The sequence below is a fragment of the Neoarius graeffei genome, chromosome 13 (genome assembly GCF_027579695.1).
Source record: "Neoarius graeffei isolate fNeoGra1 chromosome 13, fNeoGra1.pri, whole genome shotgun sequence".
Lineage (NCBI taxonomy): Eukaryota > Metazoa > Chordata > Actinopteri > Siluriformes > Ariidae > Neoarius > Neoarius graeffei.
This window is the reverse complement of record NC_083581.1, coordinates 21,306,222-21,330,077: the sequence shown is the minus strand read 5'-3', so window position 1 is coordinate 21,330,077 and position 23,856 is coordinate 21,306,222. Positions and strand designations below refer to the sequence as shown.

The 23,856-nt window shown below is 46.0% G+C and overlaps 1 protein-coding gene across 2 annotated transcripts in view; it reads left to right on the top strand.

Moving 5' to 3' along the window:
- The window catches only part of plxna2 (plexin A2), a 530,875-nt gene that overhangs the window by 447,905 nt on the left and 59,114 nt on the right, over nt 1-23,856 (top strand). For both annotated transcript variants that reach the window (XM_060937347.1, XM_060937348.1), the window contains exons 28-31: nt 5,102-5,292; nt 11,247-11,416; nt 11,518-11,730; nt 12,391-12,541. In XM_060937347.1, coding sequence (XP_060793330.1) covers nt 5,102-5,292; nt 11,247-11,416; nt 11,518-11,730; nt 12,391-12,541 — 725 coding nt within the window. The remainder of the gene's footprint in view (nt 1-5,101; nt 5,293-11,246; nt 11,417-11,517; nt 11,731-12,390; nt 12,542-23,856) is intronic.

The window sequence follows — 23,856 nt, the reverse complement described above, 5'->3', positions numbered from 1 at the left end:
TCTGAGGGAGCGGGAGGGACAGTACAAATGAATTAGCTCACAGAGATAGGAAGGAGCGAAACCATGAAGAGCTTTATAGGTTAAAAGCAGGATTTTGTATTTGATCCGAGAGATAACTGGCAACCAGTGCAGTTGCTGTAAAACAGGAGTGATGTGAGCAGTGCGCTTGGTGAGTGTGAGGACTCTTGATGCTGAGTTTTGGATGGACTGCAGGTGATTGAGCAATGTGGCAGGGAGACCATAAAAGAGAGAATTGCAATAATCAAGACGAGAAAAAATAAACGCATTGACCAACATATTGGCATCAGTTTCCAAGAGAAAAGGGCGGAGACGTGCAATATTGCGGAGGTGAAAGAAAGCATTCTTAGTAATTAGTTTAAGATGGGGTTCAAACGTAAGGGTGGAGTCAAAGATAACTCCAAGGTTTTTTATAATTTGGGAAGGATGAATAGACACACCATCAACATCAATAGTAAAACTGGAGAAATTCTGAACCTGTCTTTTGGTACCTACTAATAGAACCTCCGTTTTGCCAGCATTAAGTTTAAGGCAGTTCTTATGCAGCCATTGCTTAAGGTCAGTGATGCAAGTCCTTAGCAGCTGAACAGAGGCTATGGAAGGGGTGATAGTGATGTAGATTTGAATATCATCAGCATAACAATGAAAGTTAAGGCCATAGTTACGAATAATCTGGCCTATAGGAGAAACATATAATATAAAAAGAAGGGGACCAAGGACGGAACCCTGAGGCACACCTTGAGCAACAGTAACAGTGGATGATTTATGAACACCAATAGAAATAAACTGTTGCCTGTTTGCTAGATATGACTGAAACCAGGATAAAGCTAAGCCAGTAATACCAAAAGAAGATAGTCTGGAAATGAGTCTCTCATGATGTACGGTGTCAAAGGCAGCTGTGAGGTCCAAGAGAACAAGGACATTGAGATGACCAGCATCAGTTGAGAGCAGGAGGTCATTAACAACTCTTAAGAGAGCAGATTCAGTGCTATGCATATTGCGAAAGCCTGACTGAAAGGGTTCATAGAGATCATTATGAGCAAGGAAAGTATGAAGTTGAGATGCTACAACTCTCTCCATTACTTTAGCTAAGAAAGGGAGATTTGAAATGGGTCAGTAATTGGATAGTGAAAGAGAATCTAGACCAGGTTTCTTTAGTATTGGTGTAACTGAAGCAATTTTGAGGGAGATGGGAACAGTGCCTAAAGCAAAACACTGATTAATCAAATGAGCAATATAAGGGGAGATAGCAGATACACAAGATTTAAAACCCTTTGGTGACTGACCCCTTGAAAATGGTTCCTCCAGGAACGATGACGTTTCAGTTGTCAAGACAACGGAAAAACTAAAATACAAAAACAGAAAGATACGTCACAATGCTCTTGTGCACAAAACAAAATGCTCTTGTATTTTAGTTTTTCCGTTGTCTTGACAACTGAAATGTTTAAAAACGTTTAATGGTTCCTGGAGGAACCATTTTCAAGTGGTCAGTCACCAAAGGGTTTTAAGAAGTGCAGTGGGTGCAGGGTCCAACAGACATGAGGAGGAGGAGGACTTAGACATAATTTCCGATACTTTAGAAGAATCAACAGGAGAGAAAGCAGAGAGACAGCAGAGAGACAGCAGTCAGCTTTATGAGAAAGAGCTACTAGCGGGACAGAAGAATGAATTTCAGAATGAAAGTGTTGGTAAATACTGACAATTTTATCCTTGAAAAAATCCAAAAAAGCCTGACACTGAGCAGGAGAACTAGGAATGGTTGAGGAAGGAGGCTGAAGAAGTTTATTTATTGTATTAAACAGAGTTTTGGGTCTATGATTGCCACTCTTAATGATGTTAGCATAATAGGAGGATCGGGCAGCATTAAGAGCATCCTTATACTTTGTGATGTGTTCAGAGAAGAGTGAAAGATGAATAGTAAGGCCAGTTTTCTTATAAAGGCGATCTAGCCGCCTTCCCTTGGCCTTCATGGCCCTAAGCTCAGAGGTGAACCAAGGAGAGGCGCGATTTGCAGAGACCTGTCTAGTTTTAAGGGGAGCGAAAGTGTTAAGTGTGTTAGATATAGTATTATTGTAAATAGCAACTGTATCATCAGGAGAGGAAACCTCAGAAAATTTACAAAAAGAAGAGAGGAGAGAGGCAGAGAAAGAATGCACATCAATAGAAGAAAGATTACGGAAAGAGACAGTAGAACGCAGAGGAAGTTTAGAAGAAGGCACACTGAGACAACACTCAATCAACTTGTGGTCAGTAAAACCTACATCAGAACCCGATACAGATACAATTTTTGTACCAGTAGAGCAAAGCAAGTCAAGTATATGACCATGATTATGTGTGGGAAAGTCAACATGCTGAGTTAAACCAAAACATTCAAAGACAGTCAAGAGCTCATCAGTAAGGGAGCAACTAATATCAACATGAATGTTAAAGTCGGCGGCACGGTGGTGTAGTGGTTAGCGCTGTCGCCTCACAGCAAGAAGGTCCTGGGTTCGAGCCCCGGGGCCGGCGAGGGCCTTTCTGTGTGGAGTTTGCATGTTCTCCCCGTGTCCGCGTGGGTTTCCTCCGGGTGCTCCGGTTTCCCCCACAGTCCAAAGACATGCAGGTTAGGTTAACTGGTGACTCTAAATTGACCGTAGGTGTGAATGTGAGTGTGAATGGTTGTCTGTGTCTATGTGTCAGCCCTGTGATGACCTGGCGACTTGTCCAGGGTGTACCCCGCCTTTCGCCCGTAGTCAGCTGGGATAGGCTCCAGCTTGCCTGCGACCCTGTAGAAGGATAAAGCGGCTTGAGATAATGAGATGAGATGTTAAAGTCACCCAGAAGAATGACAGCAGAACAGACAGCAGAACAGACAGATTTTTTCAGTGGCATACAGGAGGACAGAGAGAATCAGCATTCCATTGATCACCTTAATGGGCAGCCCACTGATCACCCTAACGACTCTCGAGGCCATTCACATTCAGCCCTCAGTGACCCACACCAACAGGATGACTCAACGACACCTTAGATGAGCTTTTCATCCATGAGAGGATAAATACCTGATACTCCCTACTAGTCAGACAGAACTGAAGAAGCCTTTCGGATGAGAGGTGAAACGTCTTCAAGAATCTTCAAGCAAGTCCAGTTGATGAAATGTACAATAATGAATAAGTGTGTGTGTGTGTGTGTGTGTGTGTGTGTGTGTGTAAAACTTCCTAAGTGTCTACATTAGTGCCTGGTTGTTACCATAAACCTGTAAGACCCTGACCCCCCCCATACACACACACATGCACACACACACACACATGCGCACACACGCACACACACACACACACAAAACCACCACCACCACCACAATACCTCATTGTTGGTTGTGATCACAGAGCCTTAAAACTCTAATAACAACAATACAATAAAAAGTATCTGATACACAATTTAGTAAAATATTCAATAAGACTGCTGTGTGTTTACTAGTGTGTATGCTGCCGTTTGCTTACAGCCTAGAGGAAGCCCTGGGGAGGTGTGAGAGAGAGAGAGAGAGAGAGAGAGAGAGAGAGAGTGCAAGTGAGAATTGATAGCATTTACCAGAAATCCCTGTAATGCTGATGCCTCTGCTGATTGTGGATGCCATCCATATTAGGAAGGCGTACACACATTAACACCATCCTCTTAGCACAACTCTAAGGGAGTGCCTCAGGGCTTCCCATCTGGTCCTCTCTTGTTTTCCAGCACAAAGCTGTAGGCCTTACTCGATTGCTAATTATGTACTGCAAATGATAACTTCACACAGGGAACAAGCTGCAAAAGATGCACAGCCTGGATTGACTACAGCCTGAATTGTCACCTAGCAACACAGACAGCTTTGGTCAAATATGTCACCCACCTTGAGCTTGCTGCATGTGTCGGAAATCTGTCCTTACATATCGGCACATTAAATCGAAGCCCTGGATAAACTTGTCATTTAGGAGTAGTAGATATAATTAGCTCACTGTGCCATTTACAAACAGAGTGACATTTAAGGAAATTTCAAAAGGAAACAGATCAGAAACTCAACCAACTCTTGTTGAATGCTATTTCATGGATGTATTTGAATAGTAGTTGTTATTTGTGAGGTTCACACTTTATTTAGTTCTCCACATTATGTTTCATCCAGCAGCTTTTTAGGCATTTGGTAGTTGAGTTAAATGACACTTCAACTTCAAGGGCTTGTTGAATATTTTAGTCATAAAAGAAAATCATAAAATAACTATGAAGAGGCAAAGCTGAGCATTTTTTTTAAGTGTGTGTGTGTGTGTGTGTGTGAGAGAGAGAGAGAGAGAGAGAGAGAAGTGCATAGAGAACAGCTCTCTCAGCTGCAATGCCCATCAATCACAGCATGGTACAGCTGCAGCCAGTCACCTGCTGATTGATTCATATCAATTTAATGCTCAACACTTAACATTTCACCTGAATTTAACATGCTAGCACCCGTAGCCCAAAATAGTCATATGACCTTGAGTGGTACCAGAGAGAGGTACACTGCAGATAGTCAAGCAGTTGGACATGTGCAGTGGCTTAAGATGGACCCGAAACGCTCACGCACAACCAATCATTCCTAAATCCATGGATTCTTGTCCTTCAACTGCAAGCTGTACAAAATTACACTAAAACGTCTGAAGCCATGTGAAATGTCACTGAAGCCATCTGCCTGGTTGTGTTTATTAAAGGACAGATAAAGAAGCGAGGATTAGACAGAGTAAGGAGTATAGAGAATGATATTTCTTCTATTGTGGGGAAAAAGATATTGTGAGAATTGGAGAGTAATAGGCTTAAGGTTTTTAGGTTTTTTGATACATTGATTAAATGCAATGTCCCGGATCCTTAAAGCATGTCTGAAGTGTAATCCATTAAAAGTCAGACTGAGACCAGTCCTCTAGAAACACAGAGACAAACAAGAACAGCCACTCCTCTCATCAGATATTAACCTGCCTATGTCTTTAACATCTGGAAGGGAAGTGGATCTTATCTGGAATCTAAACAGCTCCATGTCCTTGGATATGTGTGTGTGCATTTCCACATCTGCTTATTGTCTCCATGCATGATAGACTGTGTTGTCTCTTTACAGACTCGTCGTTTCGTTACACAGGAAGTCCAGACAGCCTTCGCTCCCGGGCTCCTATGATCACTCCAGACCTGGAGAGTGGAGTAAAAGTGTGGCACTTGGTCAAGAACCATGAACACGGAGACCAGAAGGAGGGCGACCGGGGAAGCAAGATGGTGTCTGAGATCTACCTCACCCGCCTGCTAGCTACGAAGGTAACATTTGATTAGAAGGAGATTGCTTCAAATGTATGTGTGGCAGTTCGATATGCGTGGGTGGAGCACAGAGGACGGCAGGACAGAGATCAGGTTTATATAGAGGCTTTATTGCCACACTTTTCAGTTTAACAATGTTTTTTCCTCCAAAAATAGAGACACACACACTCTAGCGTCTCGTCCGGGGATGAGCCTCTCTGCTCTCCCTCCCTAAATAGGGCGCGGTCACTGGGAAGACACACACAAACACAGGTTAATTGCAATCAGGTGTAGTGATTCTGCCACTTACCTTCCCTGACTCCGCCCTCCTGTCACAGACCGGCGCTTGACCACGCCCCCGCTGCCACATACCCCCACCACCCGACTCAGGCCGGGCGGCCATCCGGCCTGCAGCCAACTCCCCCCCCCTTGACGGGAGAGGAAGTCCGCCACGACCATTTGCGCCCCCAGCCTGTGGACCACCTTAAAATTGAAGGGTTGGAGTGCCAGATACCAACGGGTAATCCGCGCGTTGGCATCTTTCATGCGGTAGAGCCACTGGAGGGGCGCGTGATCTGAACAGAGGGTGAAAGGGCGCCCCAGCAGGTAGTAACGGAGGACCGCCCACTTGATCGCCAGACACTCTTTCTCTATCGTGCTGTAGCGCCCCTCACGCACTGACAGCTTCCTGCTGATGTACAGGACGGGGCGGTCCTCCCCCTCCACCTCTTGGGACAAAACCGCCCCCAGCCCTCTGTCCGACGCATCGGTCTGCAACACAAAGGGGAGAGAAAAGTCAGGGGAGTGTAAAAGTGGCCCCCCACACAGTGCAGCCTTTACCTCAGAAAAAGCCCGCTGGCATTGCTCCGTCCACTGGACCGGATCTGGTGCCCCCTTTTTAGTGAGATCAGTCAGCGGGCTGGTGACATCCGAATAATTAGGTATAAACCTACGGTAATAGCCAGCCAGCCCCAGGAACTGTCTCACCCCCTTTTTGGTCTTGGGCCTCGGGCAGGCCGCAATTGCTACCGTCTTATTAATTTGGGGACGCACCTGCCCATTGCCCAAGTGGAAGCCCAGATACTGTACTTCCACCCGCCCAATCGCACACTTCTTTGGGTTGGCTGTGAGCCCCGCTCGCCTCAGCGACCTAAGGACGGCCCTCAGATGTTCGAGGTGCCTCTGCCAGTCATTACTATAGATGATGATATCATCTAGATAAGCGGCTGCATAAGTGGCGTGAGGGCGGAGGACTCTGTCCATCAGCCGCTGAAACGTAGCGGGCGCCCCAAACAGCCCAAACGGAAGGGTGACGAATTGGTGTAAACCAAACGGTGTGGAAAAGGCCGTTTTTTCTCGGGATAGTGGAGTCAAGGGGATCTCCCAATATCCCTTCGTCAAATCCAGCGTCGAATAAAAGCAGGCAGTGCCAAGTCGATCGAGCAACTCCTCAATATGAGGCATCAGATACGCATCGAATTTAGACACCGCGTTGACTTTTCTATAGTCCACACAGAACCGGACCGACCCGTTGGCCTTGGGTACCAAGACCACCAGGCTGCTCCAGTCACTGTGGGACTCCTCGACGATGCCCATTTCGAGCATGGTCTCAAGTTCTTCCCGAACCACCTTTTTTTTGTGTTCGGGTAGCCTGTAAGGGTGGCTACGCACTACTACCCCCGGGGGCGTCTCTATGTGGTGCTCTATGAGGTTAGTGCGACCGGGCAGGGGCGAGAACGCATCCGAAAACTCGGTCTGCAACTGGGAGACCTCCGTGAGTTGGGTCTGGGAGAGGTGGTCTCCACAGGGGACCGGAGAGGTACATGATGCCAATGCCCCTTTTTGAACCTCCGGCCCCAGCTTCGCCTTCTCCAGAACCACCAACACCAATGCCATGGGGACCTCCTCATTCCAGAGTTTAAGCAGATTGAGGTGGTAAATTTGTAGCGTCCCACCCCTGTCCGTTCGCCTCACCTCGTAGTCGACGTCCCCGACTCGCCGTGTGACCTCAAAGGGTCCTTGCCACTTGGCGATCAATTTGGAGCTCGATGTGGGCAACAGTACGAGTACTTTATCTCCCGGTGTGAACTCCCTAAGGCGCGTACCCTTGTTGTACAGGCGGGCTTGCCGTTTTTGGGCCTGCCGCAGATTCTCCTGGGTTAGGTGGGTGAGCGTGTGGAGTTTTGCACGCAGGTCCATAACGTATTGAATTTCGTTCTTACTTTGTGAAGGTCCCTCCTCCCAATTTTCCCGCAGCACGTCTAGGATGCCGCGCGGCTTACGCCCATATAATAATTTGAACGGGGAGAACCCCGTGGAGGACGGCACGGTGGTGTAGTGGTTAGCGCTGTCGCCTCACAGCAAGAAGGTCCGGGTTCGAGCCCCGTGGCTGGAGAGGGCCTTTCTGTGTGGAGTTTGCATGTTCTCCCCGTGTCCGCGTGGGTTTCCTCCGGGTGCTCCGGTTTCCCCCACAGTCCAAAGACATGCAGGTTAGGTTAACTGGTGACTCTAAATTGACCGTAGGTGTGAGTGTGAATAGTTGTCTGTGTCTATATGTCAGCCCTGTGATGACCTGGCAACTTGTCCAGGGTGTACCCTGCCTTTCGCCCGTAGTCAGCTGGGATAGGCTCCAGCTTGCCTGCGACCCTGTAGAAGGATAAAGCGGCTAGAGATAATGAGATGAGATGAGATGAGAACCCCGTGGAGGCTTGGGGGACCTCTCGCACTGAAAACAACAAGGGCTCGAGCCACTTATCCCAATTACGTGCGTCCTCACTTACGAATTTTTTAATGATATTCCTGAGGGTGCGATTGAACCGTTCCACTAAACTGTCCGTTTGTGGGTGATACACGCTGGTGCGGATCGGCTTAATCCCCAATAACCCATACAGCTTGCGCAGTGTCCGTGACATAAATGTGGTGCCTTGATCAGTCAGAATCTCTTTCGGGATTCTGACTCGGGAGATAACACGGAAGAGTGCCTCCGCAATACTGCGTGCTGAGATATTGCACAGAGGCACTGCTTCCGGGTATCGCGTTGCATAGTCCACCAGAACTAATATAAAGCGGTACCCTCGTGCTGACCGATCTAATGGCCCGACGAGATCCATCCCAATTCTCTCAAACGGGGTCTCGATTAATGGAAGAGGGCGCAAAGGCGCCTTTGGAATGGCCACTGGATTTACTAACTGGCATTCATGGCATGCCGTACACCACCTACGAACATCGCCGTGAATCCCCGGCCAATAGAATCGGGCCATTATTCGGGCTAGTGTCTTATCCTGCCCTAAGTGTCCAGCCATGGGATTAAAGTGAGCCGCCTGGAATACCAATTCCCGGCGGCTCTTTGGAATTAAAAGTTGTGTGACTCGCTCTTTAGTCCGAGTGTCCTGCGTCACTCGGTATAACCTATCCTTCATAATCGCGAAGTAGGGGAAGGACGGGGTGGCATTCGGCTGGAGCGTTTGACCATCGATTACTCTCACTTGGTCAAACGCATGTCGCAGAGTCTCGTCTCGCGACTGCTCTAATGGGAAATATGCAAGGGATTCCCCAAGAGAGAGAGTAGGGGCCGGCGGCTCCTCACTCTGACGCGGAGATGACGTAGACGGCTCTGTGACAGCTGCTCCCGCCAAAGTGACACCGGGAACTCCCCCCATTAAATGGCAGGACCCACTCTTGACTAAGTGTGTCATTAAATCCCGAAATCCCGGCCAATCAGTCCCCAAAATTAAAGAGTGGGTAAGGCGAGGATTAACCGCCGCCTTCACTATAACTTTTTACCCTCGGAAAAAAATGTGGACCGACACCAAAGGGTAGCTGTGAACGTCCCTGTGCACACACACCTTCACCCCCTGTGCTCCCCCCAATGCCTCGTTTTGCACCAGGCTTTGGTGAATTGAGGTCTGATTACAACCCGAATCCACCAACGCCTGATATGTATCCCCTTGGATACTCACCAGTATGCGATACGCTCCGGCCCGATCGAGGGCAACCTCTGGCGCGTCAGGGATCCGAACCACCGCGCCCACTTCCATCGCCGTGCACTGTTGTTGAAGGTGGCCCGGCTCCCCGCAGCGCCAGCAAACCGGCCCGGGCTTTCCCTCTGCACCGGTGTTCTGGGGCTCACTCACCTGAGGGGGGGAGAGACAGACACAGAAGGGAGAAACGGGAGGGCACCGCGGGTGCGGCGGGCCGGCTGGGGTGGTGCCGGCCCCCGCCTCCGCGGTGGGGGAATGGGGCAAGGACAGGACACAGGAGGAGGGGGAGAGAGAGAGAGAAGAGGAGAGAAGAGAAGACGCCGTCTGCTGTCCTGCCGCCGGAACAGCCGCCAAATGGTCCTCTGCCAGCTTGACTGCCTGATCCAGTGACTCCGGGCGGTGGCACTGGACCCACTCCGCGGTTCCTGCTGGCAAGCGAGCGATGAATTGCTCCAGCACCACCTGGTCGATGATCCCCTCGGCGTCGCGGTTGTCGGCCCTCAACCACCGCCAGCAGGCGTCCCGGAGCTGCTGGCCAAACGCGAACGGCCGGCCGACTTCCTCCAAGTGCAAAGCGCGGAAGCGCTGGTGCTGCTGCTCTGGGGTGCGCCCCACTTGCTGGAGGACGGCCCGGTGGAGGTCCGCGTAGGCCAGCCGGCGGTCGGCGGGGAGCTGTAGCGCGGCCAGCTGTGCCTCTCCTGTTAGGAGGGGGAGGAGGCGCGCCGCGCGCTGCTCCATTGGCCACCCCGAGGCTTCTGCGACTTGCTCGAAGAGCGTGATAAAAGCCTCGGGGTCGTCCTGCGGACCCATCTTGGTTACGGTGAGGGGAGACGGGCCCACGGTGGGAGCGCAGGTGGACCCCGCCGACGCGAGGAGGTGCCGGAACACCTCTCGGTCTTCTTGCTGGGCCAGCACCAGGGCCTCGAAGCGTCGTTCTTGTTCCTTTCGGAGGGTGACGAGCGCCTGGTGCTGGCTTTGCTGGGTTGTGGCGAGGGCGTGGACCAGGTCGGCGAACGGGGAGGACTCCATGGGGCTGATCGGCTGGTGCTCCACTATGATTCCCGGGTTTCGGCACTACTGTGGCAGTTCGATATGCGTGGGTGGAGCACAGAGGACGGCAGGACAGAGATCAGGTTTATATAGAGGCTTTCTTGCCACACTTTTCAGTTTAACTATGTTTTTCCTCCAAAAATAGAGACACACACACTCTAGCGTCTCGTCCGGGGATGAGCCTCTCTGCTCTCCCTCCCTAAATAGGGCGCGGTCACTGGGAAGACACACACAAACACAGGTTAATTGCAATCAGGTGTAGTGATTCTGCCACTTACCTTCCCTGACTCCGCCCTCCTGTCACAGACCGGCGCTTGACCACGCCCCCGCTGCCACAGTATGTTAATGTTAATGCCTAATATATTCCAGTCAAGTCCATTAGCAGTAAAGCCATGAGCTTTTCTGTTTTCCCATGCTGTGATTGGTCATTCATTTGGTGAATCTCTGCACTCCCAGTCAAATGTTTCAAACATTTTTTTAGCATATTTAGATAAATAAACTAATTGATTTATGTGTTTTTTAAATTAGTTTATTTTCTAGATTGAATTAAAATAGATTTTATCCATTTTAATTGGGCAGTTGTACCACTACTGTATATTTATCTTACAATTTAGGTCTATAAACATTGTATCTATGCTTAAGTGGTTTATTTCCAAGTGCACTTGCCATTAATAAAGGATTAATTTAGAGACCCATTAGGATCTGAGAGCTTGCCAGCAAGTCTTTTAATACAAAAATTTAGATCTTTGTTGGAACACTTGTTTAATGTTTTTCCTTATTTTAATTGCTAGTATATATCTTTTGATTTGTCTGTGACACTGCTAGTTCTTATATTGTTGTAAATCATAATAAAGCCCAGAGCTTTTGACTAGCAGTGCACCTGTAAAGTGGACTGTGTGTGTGTGTGTATCTATTTAATCTCTTGGTCTTTCTGTAATAATCTAGGGTACACTGCAGAAGTTTGTGGACGATCTGTTTGAGACTCTGTTCAGCACAGTCCACAGAGGCAGCGCCTTGCCTTTAGCTATCAAATACATGTTCGACTTCCTGGACGAGCAAGCCGACAAGCATGGCATCCATGACATGGATGTTCGCCACACTTGGAAAAGTAACTGGTAAGGGCATGAGTAAGCAGTTCTAAAGTGAGAGGCTTGTGATTCAGAACCTGCATGCTTGATGTGTGGAGTTCATTTCTGACCATTCATCTTTCCTTCAGCCTTCCGCTGCGATTCTGGGTGAACGTGATTAAGAACCCTCAGTTTGTATTTGACATTCACAAGAGCAGCATCACAGACGCATGTTTATCTGTGGTGGCCCAGACTTTCATGGACTCGTGTTCCACCTCAGAACACAGGCTGGGGAAAGACTCTCCCTCCAACAAGCTGCTCTATGCTAAAGACATCCCCAACTACAAGAACTGGGTGGAAAGGTGAGATGCTCTGAACTGATTCCCCGGAATATCCAGTGCACTATGAGGACTCAAAACAGTTAAAATGTAGACTCAGTGAAATGCTGCACATTTCTTATACTCAATGGTCACCATCTTGGACACATAGCAGAAGGGAAGGGACCACCGATCTATTTTCAGCCAAATGGAGGAGGGAGCACGTTGCGTGCAACAGGGGGCACACACAAGCATGGAAATTTAAAAACATCTTCATTTTTAAGATGTGAGCAAAAAAAAAAAATCCAACAGATATTTTGGTGGATGAAGCAACACGTGATTTTCAGTAAGTGCACAGCACAACTTGCCATGTTTGATTTGAGACAACACTACCCTGTCGACATTCATGTACTACACAACTAAGTGTACACAGTGTAATACATAGAAGTGTACTAACGGTACTTAAGTATCCAGATTGAGATGCTGCTGTAAAAGAGTAAAAGCAAACAATACTAAAAGTGTTTAAATGACATGAGAAGTAGAAAAAGGAAAAGAAAATTAAAATTTAATTCCAAAATTTCATTTGTTTCATGAAGATAATCCTCAAAGTAATATACACAACCTGAGACAAATGCAAAAGGAACAACTTATATAAGAATAAAAAAAAACAGATCTGCTTATCACTGCTGCCTTCTCTGTCCTCAGATACTATGCTGATATAAACAGACTGCCGGCGATCAGTGACCAGGACATGAACGCATACTTGGCTGAGCAGGCAAGGCTCCACTCCCATGAGTTTAACATGTTGAGTGCTCTGAATGAGATCTACTCTTACGTCAGCAAGTACAGCGAAGAGGTGAGCTACACACACACACACACACACACACACAAACACAGAGAGGAAGAGTGAGAGAGAAAACAAAAAGGATGAATAGAGCTGTGATGAGGAAGATTATACACAGCCTGATCAGGCTTCTCTACTCAAAGTGCTGCTCTTGATGATGTTCACTCATAATCATCAGTGCAGCTCTGATATCTGACCTTCACATTACACAGCGTTGAAAGGAGTTGTGGCAGCACTCTCTTTGCTCTGTTTTATGTCTTTTACTCATACGGTACATAAAGATGCAAACTTTATGAGGTGCAAGATGAAGTGAGGTGCAAAACCTGTTATAGTGAGCCATGGCTGTGCAAGTGCGATTATGTGTATATCAGATCTGCTTAAAAATATATATTAAACATGTAAAACACAGTAACAGCACTATCAGGTTAGTGAATAAAGATGCACTACTGAGCTGCATGCATCTGTAGATTAAATAATAAATAAATAATAAATAAAAAGTGCTAATGATGGTTTTCTTCGAGATTCTACTGATTTTTATTTAAGTCAGGTCCAATTATTTGTATAGCACTTTTCACAGTAGACATTGTCACAAAGTAGCTTGACAGAAGAAGAAAGACTTTAAACATATTTATTACAAATAATTTTATCCCATATATATCTGTCGGTGCCATAGTCAGTCCGACCCTTGGCGACTCATGACGACTTGAAACGAAGCACTCGATTTCTAGCAGCGTCCCAGATGGCTCGCGTTGTCTTTAATCCAGTGTATTCCTTGAGTTTATTGAGGAACAGGAGCCTCTGTCTACCGCGCGCCTTCTTTCCATTGATCCGGCCAGCGAGACACAGTTCCTCCAGTTCGCCTTTCCTGATGACATGGCCTATGAATTTTGTTTGTCGCTCTTTGATGGTGTCGAGTAGATGTCTCCGTTGACCCACTCGCTGAAGCACCGAGATGTTGGTTTCATGTGCAGTGTACGAGACGCGGAGCATGCGACGATAGAACCACATTTCTGCGGCCTCGATATTTTTGCTCGTCGCAGTTGACAGTGTCCAAGACTCGCATCCGTACAGGAGAATCGGCCAGATGAAACATTTGAGGACTCTGACTTTCAGTTGCAAGGAGAGGTTTCGATCTTTGAGGACTGGCGACATTTGGTTGAAGTTTGTTTTGGCTAGTGCGATGCATCGTCTAATCTCTCTGGCGCACCTGCCGTCGGATGTCAACATTGCCCCGAGGTAGTTGAACGAGCTGACCTGGTCGATTACAGTTCTGTTGCACATAAGGTTGCACGTTGGAGGCCTACTGTCTTTTGACACCACCATGCAGAAAGTTTTCTTGCAGTTGATGTTCAATCCTTCGTCCGAAGAAGCGTCCAAAACGAGATCCAAGAGCCTTTGCAGGCCTTCTTCACTGTCGGCGATCAAAGCAGTGTCGTCTGCATATCTGATGTTGTTGATACGGACACCGTTGACAAGAACTCCATCGTCAGAATCTTTCAAACGTCGAAGGATGTGCTCACTGTACAAGTTGAAGAAGTCTGGACTCATTACGCAGCCCTGACGCACACCGCGGTTGATTTCAGTCCACTCGGTCAAACCACTCGAAAGCTTGATGGCGCCCTTTTGTAGACGATAGAGGTTGCAAATGATTCTATGGTCTTTTTCGTCTAGTCCGGTGTTCTGGAGCATGTCGAAGAGCCGTTCGTGGCGAACTCGATCGAATGCTTTCTTGTAGTCTATAAAACAGATGTAGATGTTTTGCTGATGTTGGATGCTTCGTTCGCTAAGCATTCGCATTGTGAAGATTGCGTTTCTCGTTCCCCGATCTGGCATGAAGCCGTACTGACACGTGGCAATCTCCGGATGAATCCTGGAGCGACAACATTCAAGTACAATTTTGAGCAACAGTTTCAGTGTGTGACTCATGAGACTGATTGTTCTGTGTTGGTCACATTCCAGTGTGTTCGGTTTCTTGGGTATGGCAATGAAGACAGACTTGAGCATGTCATCAGGTATGTCGCCTGAATCATAGATCTTGTTGACTAGACTGTGTAGAGCGTTGATGCCTGCGTCACCGAGAGCTCTCAGCATTTCGGTGACTACCTCGTCCGGGCCAGCAGCTTTATTTGCCTTCAACTTCCTAAGGGCCCAGCGGACTTCGTCTTTGGTGATTGGCGGACCGGACAGGTCGGTGAGTGGCGTAACTACCTCCTCGGATCGAACATCGTCGAACAATTGATTGAGGTATTCCGACCAACGTTTTGCGACATCTTCTGGTTCGTACAAGACTTCGCCAGACGAGGACTTTATACACGTCAAGGGGCGTGACGACCTTTTGCCTGTGATCTCTCTGATTCGTTGAAACATTTCCTTGGAGTTTTGGTCTTTGAGATGCTCGATGATCTCGCATTTTTGTTCAAGCCATTGTTCTTTGGCTTCCTTGCATTTTTGGAGAACAGTGTGATGGATCTGTTTGTACCGCTCCGGGTCATTTTTGGCCTGTCTTCTGTCATTCATGAGGTTCTTGATTTCTTGAGTCATCCAGTGGTTGGAGGGACCCTTCCGTTCTTCTTTAGGAATGTGCTTGTGGACCGCTTTCATGATGACGTCTTTCAGGTTGTTCCACTGAGAGTTTGGAGGTTGTGGAGATTCTTCTTCCAGACCTTCCATCACAGCCTTGCAGAAATTTTTGCGGACTTCAGCCACATTGAGGGCATTAAGGATGAACTTGGGTACGTGTTTCGAAGTCTTGATTGTTTTGAGGTGTAGTTTGACAGTCGCAACTACCGGAACACGGTCGCTGTTCGCGTCCGCACCGGGATATGTCTTGACTTTCGACACGGCCGAGCGGTATCGCTTGCTGAGAAGGATGTAGTCTATCTGGTTTCGCACGCGGTCACCAGGACTGGTCCACATGTACGGACGGCGAGGGTGTACGTCAAACCACGTGTTCGTCACAACTAGCTTCTTTTCTTCACACCAGTGAACAAGCCGTTCACCACGTTCATTCTTTTCCCAGAGGCCAAACGGTCCTACTGTTTTTCCACTTTGTTCACAGCCTACTTTCGCATTGAAATCACCCATGACAATATTGATCTCATTTGATTTGCACTGCGCGTAGACCTCATCGAGTTCATCGTAGAACTTGTCTATGTCAATATCGTCGGATTCAGCTGTTGGTGCGTATGCAATGATGAGGTTAACATTGGACGGGCTAGATTTGAGTTTGACTAGAAGAGTACGATCAGATCTAGGCCAGATGGCCAGGATGGACTTTGAGAACTGTTCATTTAGTATCATAGCAACTCCGCGGTAGTGTTCGTCTCCTCCGGAGTAGATCACATATTTGCTGTTCTTTTTGAAATGGCCTGCGTTTTTCCATCTAACCTCACACAGACCTAGGATGCTGATCTTAAGCCTATCCATCTCTTGAATCACGTTGTCTAGCTTTCCTTGTTGAGACAGAGTTCTAATGTTCCAAGTGGCGATTCGATGTTTTCTTTCTCTTATTGTTCTTAGATTTTGAGTGTTTTTGCTTTGTGTCACGGTCATGGGATGACGGTCGGCACAGGCCCGTGACCGACTGCTACACCTACCGGATGAGGTCCTTCGGCCGGAAGCGCCGCAAGTACCATTAACATCGTTGATTCTTGAGTTTCTTTCGTTGTACATCATCGTGGTAACTTGGCTGTTGTAGCAGAGTGGGGTGGCCAGTTCCCTTCTCCTTATAGTGCAGAACCCTGCACTAGGATGTGTAACCCACATCAAGGGACCCATACAGGTGCTACTACCCCGGGCCAGGGCAGACCTGAGAGCAAGTAATGACTAAGGGGTAGCTCCATTCTTATGAACCATGGCCAAGACCGTGGTTCTCCCCAAAACTCTAGAACTCCCGAACTAGAGCCTCATTACCAGATGCAGTTTATAGTCTTACCCAGGAATAAGGAATATATATATATATATATATATATATATATATTTTTTTTTTTTTTTTTTAATCCCTAATGAGAAGGCCTGAGGCAATGGTGGCAAGGAAAAATTCCATCAGATGACTTGAGGAAGAAAACTTGAGAGGAACCAGACTCAAAAGGGAATGCAGCCTCATTTGGGTGATAACAGATAGCGTGATTATAAATAACTCACTATGATAAGTGTGTCCAATGTGGTCAAAAAGTACAATTGTGTCACCAGGAAATTCATTATAGTTTTATCATGAAGTCTGTATCGTCTTTTTGAAGTTATCAACTGTTCACTAATGAAGACTTGAGTGAAAAACTGTTCATGACAACTGCAGTCCGAAAGTTATCATGGTGATTGTAGTCCTAAGCCATCGTAGCAAAACTGTGTGTCCAGAGTCATCTTCCAAGTGTGACTTTCGACTGTCCATGTGGGACCATCATCCACAGGAGCGATGTGATGAGACTCCAGCCAGAAGTAGGGCATCAGGATGGGTCAGGCAGGTCTGAAGCACAGAAGAGGCCAGTATCACTGGTGTCTCAGGACTAATGTGTAACGAGAGAGAGAGAGAGAGAGAGAGAGAGAGAGAGAAACACAGGTTGTTAGGTATACCCAATCTCACCTAATGGTGAAGAACAGTATATGTTGTGCGCTGGGTGCAAGTGAGGACTCTGGCAAGAATAATTATGACAACATAACTAAAAGAGAGAGCCAGAAGGTAACACAGACACAGACAAACCCAAGTGAACATGTGAGAATGGGGGGGTGACAGCATCCATACATCCCAGTTTACCAAAACACACTATGCCTGAGGACCCTCCAAATCTACTCCTTTACCTAATAAAAAGCTATTAACAAAAGGCTTGACTAAACAGATAAATTTCAGCCTAGACTTAAACACTGAGAATGTGTCTGAGTCTCGAACACTACTTGGAAGGCTGTTCCATAACTGTGGGACTTTGTAAGAAAAGGCTCTGCCCCCTGATGTGGCCTTCACTATTTGAGGTACCAACAGATAGCCTGCACCTTTTGATCTAAGTAGGCGTGGTGGATCATAAAGGACCAGAAGTTTGCTCAGGCACTGTGGTGCAAGACTATTCAGTGCTTTACAGGGTAGTAGTAGTATTTTATAATCACTGTGAAATTTGCTTGGGAGCCGATGCAGTGTGGATAACATAGCGGGGATGTGGTTATATCTTCTGGTTCTAGTAAGGACTCTTGCATTTTGAACTAACTAGAGCTTGTTTATGCTCCTGCTGGAACACCCAGACAGTAAGGCCTTACAATGATCCAACCTAGAGGTAACAAAAGCATGAACTAGTTTTTCTGCATCATGTAGTGACATTATATTTCTTATCTTCTTAATATTTCTGAGATGAAAGAAGGCTATCCTAGTAATATTATCTACATGAGTTTCAAATGAAAGACTGGAGTCAATGATCACACAGAAACAGAAAGGCCATCCAAAGTTACTATGTCATTAGAAATCTTACTTCTAGCTGTATGTGCTCCAAGTATTTATCTCTTTTCAGAATTAAGTAGAAGGAAGTTAATAAGCATCCAGTGTCTAATGTCCTTTACACATTCCACAATTTTATTAAGCTGGTGTCTCTCATCTTGCTTTGCAGAAACATACAACTGTGTGTCATCAGCATAACAGTGGAAGCTAATACCATGCTTACGAATAATATAACCCAGAGTTAGTATATATAAAAAACACAATCAGTGGACCTAAGAAAGAACCTTGTGGAACAACAAACTTTACCTTAGTATGCATTGAGAAGTCATCAGTTACTTCAACAAACTGATAATGATCAGTTAAATAACACCTGAGCCAGGAAAGGGCTGTTACCTTGTCTCCCACAACATTTTCTAGTCTATCCAGGAGAATGGAATGATCAATTGTGTCAAAGGCTGCACTAAGGTCAAGCAACACAAGCAGGGAGACACAGCCCTGATCAGAGGCCAGTAGTAGGTCATTTACTACTTTAACCAGTGCTTTCCCTGTGCTTTGATGAGGTCTAAATCCTGACTGATACATTTCATGAATGTTATTCCTGTGTAGATATGAGCATAACGGCTGTGCCACAGCTTTTTCAAGGAGCTTTGCAATAAAGTGGAGGTTTAATATTGACCTATATTTGGACAGCTGATGGGTCGAAGTCAGGGTTTTCTTCACCAGGGTTTTGATAACTGCTACTTTAAAGGATTTAGGTACAAAGCCAATTCTAAGGGAAGAATTAGTTATTTTTAGAAGAGGTTTGATTGCTTCTGGGATTATCTGTTTGAAGAATCACGTAGGTAAGGGGTCTAGTACACAAGTTGAAGATTTTGCTGAGGAAATTAGTGAAATTAGTTTGATTTCTCTAAGAGGAGTAAAACATTCTAATCGCTGATCTGATACAACTATGTTGATATCTAAAGGGTTAGTTATCAAATTGATTTGGCATAGGTTTTTTTGTTTGTTTGTTTTTAAACACCAGATGCAACCCTCCCCAATCTATCCAGGCTTGGGACCAGCACTAAGTATGCACTGGCTTTTGCAACCCCAGTGGCTGGGTAGTTTTACCTAATCTGCATGTTTTTGAACAGTGGTAGGAAACCAGAGAACCCAGAGGAAACCCACATGGACATGGGTTCAAACCCGGAACCTTCTTGCTGTGAGGCAACAATGCTAACCACTGCACCAACATGCCACCCAGTGGCTGTACAATTAGTATGATCTAATTTTATATTAATTATATTACTAGAACAAACTTTCTGAGTATTTCTACTTTTTTATATAGTTCAGGGAACAGACAGTCTCGATATAGTGGAAACTGATGTCGACTCTGTGCAGCTAGCACACAGTCGATTTAGCCTGTTTAGCCTGGCCTTGGCTCTGGGTTTTCACAAATTAACTAGGCCTGTTCTGAGACTATGATCTATAGCTCATAGGCAACAGTTTTAATTTTATGCACATTTGAAACTTTACATGTTAAAAAACCCTCTGTAATTTTCTTCTGGTCCCAAGAAGTATGGTTAAGAAGTAATAATTAAAATAAGTTAACGCGGGTCGTGGCGAATTTCTGTTTGGCTATTTTCGTGACCACTCGGCGCGTGACGTCATTTAAGCCAAACAAACCGCTTGAGTTGAGTCCACTTCCATTTACTTACATTGCCGTTTGGCTTGAGTACAAACTTGTGTTCAGGAATTTCCAAAGAAAAAACATGCCTTATTGTTGTGCAGTGAACTGTAACAACGGGACCAGTTCAGAAAGAAGTTTTTACCTTTTTCCGAGAGAGGAGAAGAGGCATAGAGAGTGGATTGGCTTTTTCCAGAAGAGGAGAAGAGGCGGAGTGAGTGGGTTGGCTTTTTCCGAAAGAGGAGAAGAGGCAGAGCGAGAGGGTCAGCTTTTTCTGAAAAAGGAGAAGAGGCGGAGCGAGTGGGTTGGCTTTTTCTGAAAGAGGAGATGAGGTAGACAAAGTGGATTGTGTGCGTGAAGCCAGAGGGTTGTTTTTTTCCGGAAGAGGAGACAAGGCAGAGAGAGTGGATTGTGCGCGTGAAGCCAGAAGGTTGTTTTTTTCCGGAAGAGGAGATGAGGTGGAGAGAGTGGATTGTGTGCGTGAAGCCAGAGGGTTGGCTTTTTCTGGAAGAGAAGAAGAGGCAGAGAGAGTGGATTGTGCGCATGAAACAAAATCAAGTGGTCAAAGAAGAAACGGACCAACAACACTCAAGCAAAAAGGAGAAGATTGGAGGTAAACATTTTTACTTTTGCTTGCAATTGACAAGTCAAGAATCTTGAGGGATCCTGTACAATCATTGTGGAAATGAGACAAAGGGATATTTCCTCGCTTAGAGTAGGCTATAAATAGTATAATGCTGCGGATGGCAGGCTAATGTGGCCTACCGGCGCACTGTCAAGTAATCGTTACCTATATCCACTGACTATCCCAGCTGACTACGGGCGAAAGGCGGGGTACACCCTGGACAAGTTGCTAGGTCATCACAGGGCTGACATGTAGACACAGACAACCATTCACACTCACATTCACACCTACGGTCAATTTAGAGTCACCAGTTAACCTAACCTGCATGTCTTTGGACTGTGGGGGAAACTGGACCACCCAGAGGAAACCCACGTGGACACGGGGAGAACATGCAAACTCCACACAGAAAGGCCCTTGCCGGCCACGGGGCTCGAACCCAGACCTTCTTGCTGTGAGGCGACAGCGCTAACCACTACACCACCGTGCTGCCCAGATTATTAATTTTATCCCTAATTTATTTTAATTTGGAGGTGAGGTTTGGGTTTGGCCCCTTCTTGTGTTTTGTCTCAAGCTCTTTTAATTCTTTGTTTAGTTCTGATAATCTTAATTGTCTTTGTTTCTTTTTGTATGTAGAAAAGCGTCATTTTCCCACCAATAACGGCTTTCAGTGCATCCCATACAATTTCTGGGCCAACCTCCCCATTGTCATTTTCTTCTAGAAAGTGTTTGATTTCTTCTTTCATTTTTGTTTTGAATTGTGGGTTATTCAGAACACTTGAGTTTAACTTCCATAGTGTGTTTCCAGGGTTATTATTTATTTGCATTGATAATGAAAGGGGTGCATGATCAGATAAGTCAATGTTACCTATCTCACAATAATATATTCTATGACGATCTCTCTTGAAGATAAAGAAATAATCAATTCTGGAGGAGACTGCATGTGGATGGGAATAGTGTGTGTAGTCACGACCTATTGGGTAGAAGTCTCTCCAGAGATCTATCACACCCAGCTCTGACATAAGAATCTTTAGAGTCATCTAATCTGGGATAAAGACGCACATTCCAGTCTCCCCCACATATGAGTATACCTGATGCCTCTGTCATTAGGTCAAAGATTTTTCTATAAAAAGAAATATCGCTACCTGGGGGTGCGTAACCATTCAGTAAAGTTATCTGGACCCCCTCTATCTTACCTGAGACTAATATATATCTTCCTTCTTTGTCCTTTGTCTCGAAGATTTTTTCAAATTGAACTTTTGGAGATAATAGAATGGCAACCCCTCTCCTATGGCCTGATTTGTAAGATGAGTAATACACTTTAGAAAAACCCATTCTTTTCAACTTTTCATGTTCAGCAGAGTTAAGGTGCGTTTCCTGTAGGAACAGGATATGTTCATTCTCTTTTTTTCATTTTATTTAAAATTTTGCCAATCTTAATTGGGTTCAGGACCCCATTTGTATTAAATGAAATAATTTTGAGATTTTGTTTATTAGCCATGGTCTCCTACATGTGTTGCCTGTGTCTGAGTTCTCCCTATGCAGTGACTAGCTTTTCAAATGTCATACATCCTGAAAACTCTCGTGAACATCGAGAGGTCAACATAACCCAATAGGAACAATAACATAATATTTCTTTCCCAAATGTCTTTACATTTCTTACAGTCTTTTGCTTTCAATGTTGAGGCTTGTTCTGCATTAGCCTCTATGGGGCTCGAGATGTCAGAGCACTCATAAAGGGATATAACCAAAATAGACTTATCTGCATCTGTATCTTGGTTAGGTGATTACTCATCACTCAATCGGGAGGGGAGTTCCGTCTGAAACCCTGAAGTTTTTCTTTGTACTGCATCTGGGAGGCTTTTTTTCCCCTGTGGTGCTGTATCGGTTGTGTTCAAGGCTCCAGCTCGTCGGCGCCTGGCCAGTTGCCATGTAGATAAGAGTTGAATTTCTCGCTGATCCGGGCTGGTTGGAGCAAGTACGATGGTAACAGGGAAACCACGCAAAGCCATATCCTCTGCCACCTCTGCTGCATTCTGATACAGGTGGGAGCCGTCGTTATAGAAGGCCCGTAGTCTTGCTGGATAAGGAGTCTGGAACTTAATTTTCTTTTCCTTCAGTATTTTCTTGACTTCAGCATATTCCACATGTCTCTTGAGGATTGCAGGTGGGTAATCGTGGTTTACGTATAAGTGGGTGTTGTTGTAAAATACCTCTCTTTTCTGCCAGGCTTTATGGATCAGCTCTTCTTTTACTCTGTAGCTCGCAAACTTGGCAATGATGGACCGGGGCTTTGCCTGTGGGTTGGTGGGTCTGGGTATCAGAGCCCTGTGTGCTCTCTTGGTTTTGGAAAATCAAACGACTCTTTCAATAAGTTTTCCAGGAAAATGGAAATGTTGCCACCCTCCGTGTCTTCGGGTATGCCGTAAATACGAATATTGTCCCAGCAAGCCCTTCCTTCTTGATCAATCAGTTTAGCCTCCATGCTAGCCTGGCACTGTGAAAGCCATTTCAGTGGCTTTGTCATTGCCTGTAGTGCTATTTCTGCTTCGTCAATTCGGCTCTCAGCCTCCTCCAGTCTGTTGTTCGTCCTGTGCAGTTCTTGTTTAATCTCTGTGAGTCCCACCTGAAGTCCCTGAGTTCGTTCAGTATACTTCGTAAGCTACCGCCATCTTCCCTGTCCTCGTTCATCCCGCATGTCGGGGGGCTACTTCAGTTAGCATCACTTTGTGGTGTCCATTCATCGATATTTCCTGTCATCATCATGTTTTTCCTACTCCGTGTACTAACCCTTTTTTCATCATGTACAAAAACACTCACTTTGAGATTATCTGAGAGGTTGTCAGAGTTGTTTTGTTCAACTGTTGGAGAGCACAAAAATCAAGCTGCCATCTTAGCTGCCATCAGAAGCCCAGCTTTGTTATTTTCATAAATCAAGAATGTTTTTTCAATTTGTCTGAGAACTTTTTGACTTACCCTTGTATAAGTCCACATTGTTTTCCAAGCACCACCTGGACAACCAGCAGTTCAGCAACATAGCCACACCGCATTGATATGGGGCCAGAGCATACTACAGCATCAGACATAGTCTTCGCTAATTTAAACACCTCTACAAAGTTACTATTAGTAGCCTCAGACCAATGAAGGCGTATATCATTAGCTCCTACATGGATAATTAGCCTATGCTTGCCTAAGACCCAAAGATTACCTGCTCCCAGCCTGCGCCTGACTAAAGCTACTGGTGCCCATAAAGGCCAAGCTAATTCCACGTGACATAAGATAGAGTCTCCTATAACCAGAGCTGTTTCAGGTTTCTCAGCAGGTGCTTCACTGAGGAGAGCAAACCTGACATATGAAGCGGAGAGGCTCCCGTGGGCGAGCCTCAGCAGTAGCTTTGGCTCTGCGATTATACCGCCAAGTCATCACCCACTCACCCCACTCTGAAAGCTCTAATGACGGAGTGGGGGGATTGCCAACTCCACCAAGGGTATCCAGATTTTCCCCTACAGACACTACACTGGTCTCACTCTCATTAACCCTGTCTACAGTCTGGAGGTGAATGTCGAAAACTGTAATCTTCTTTGTCAGAGAGCTAACTAATATACATTTATCACAAATAAAAC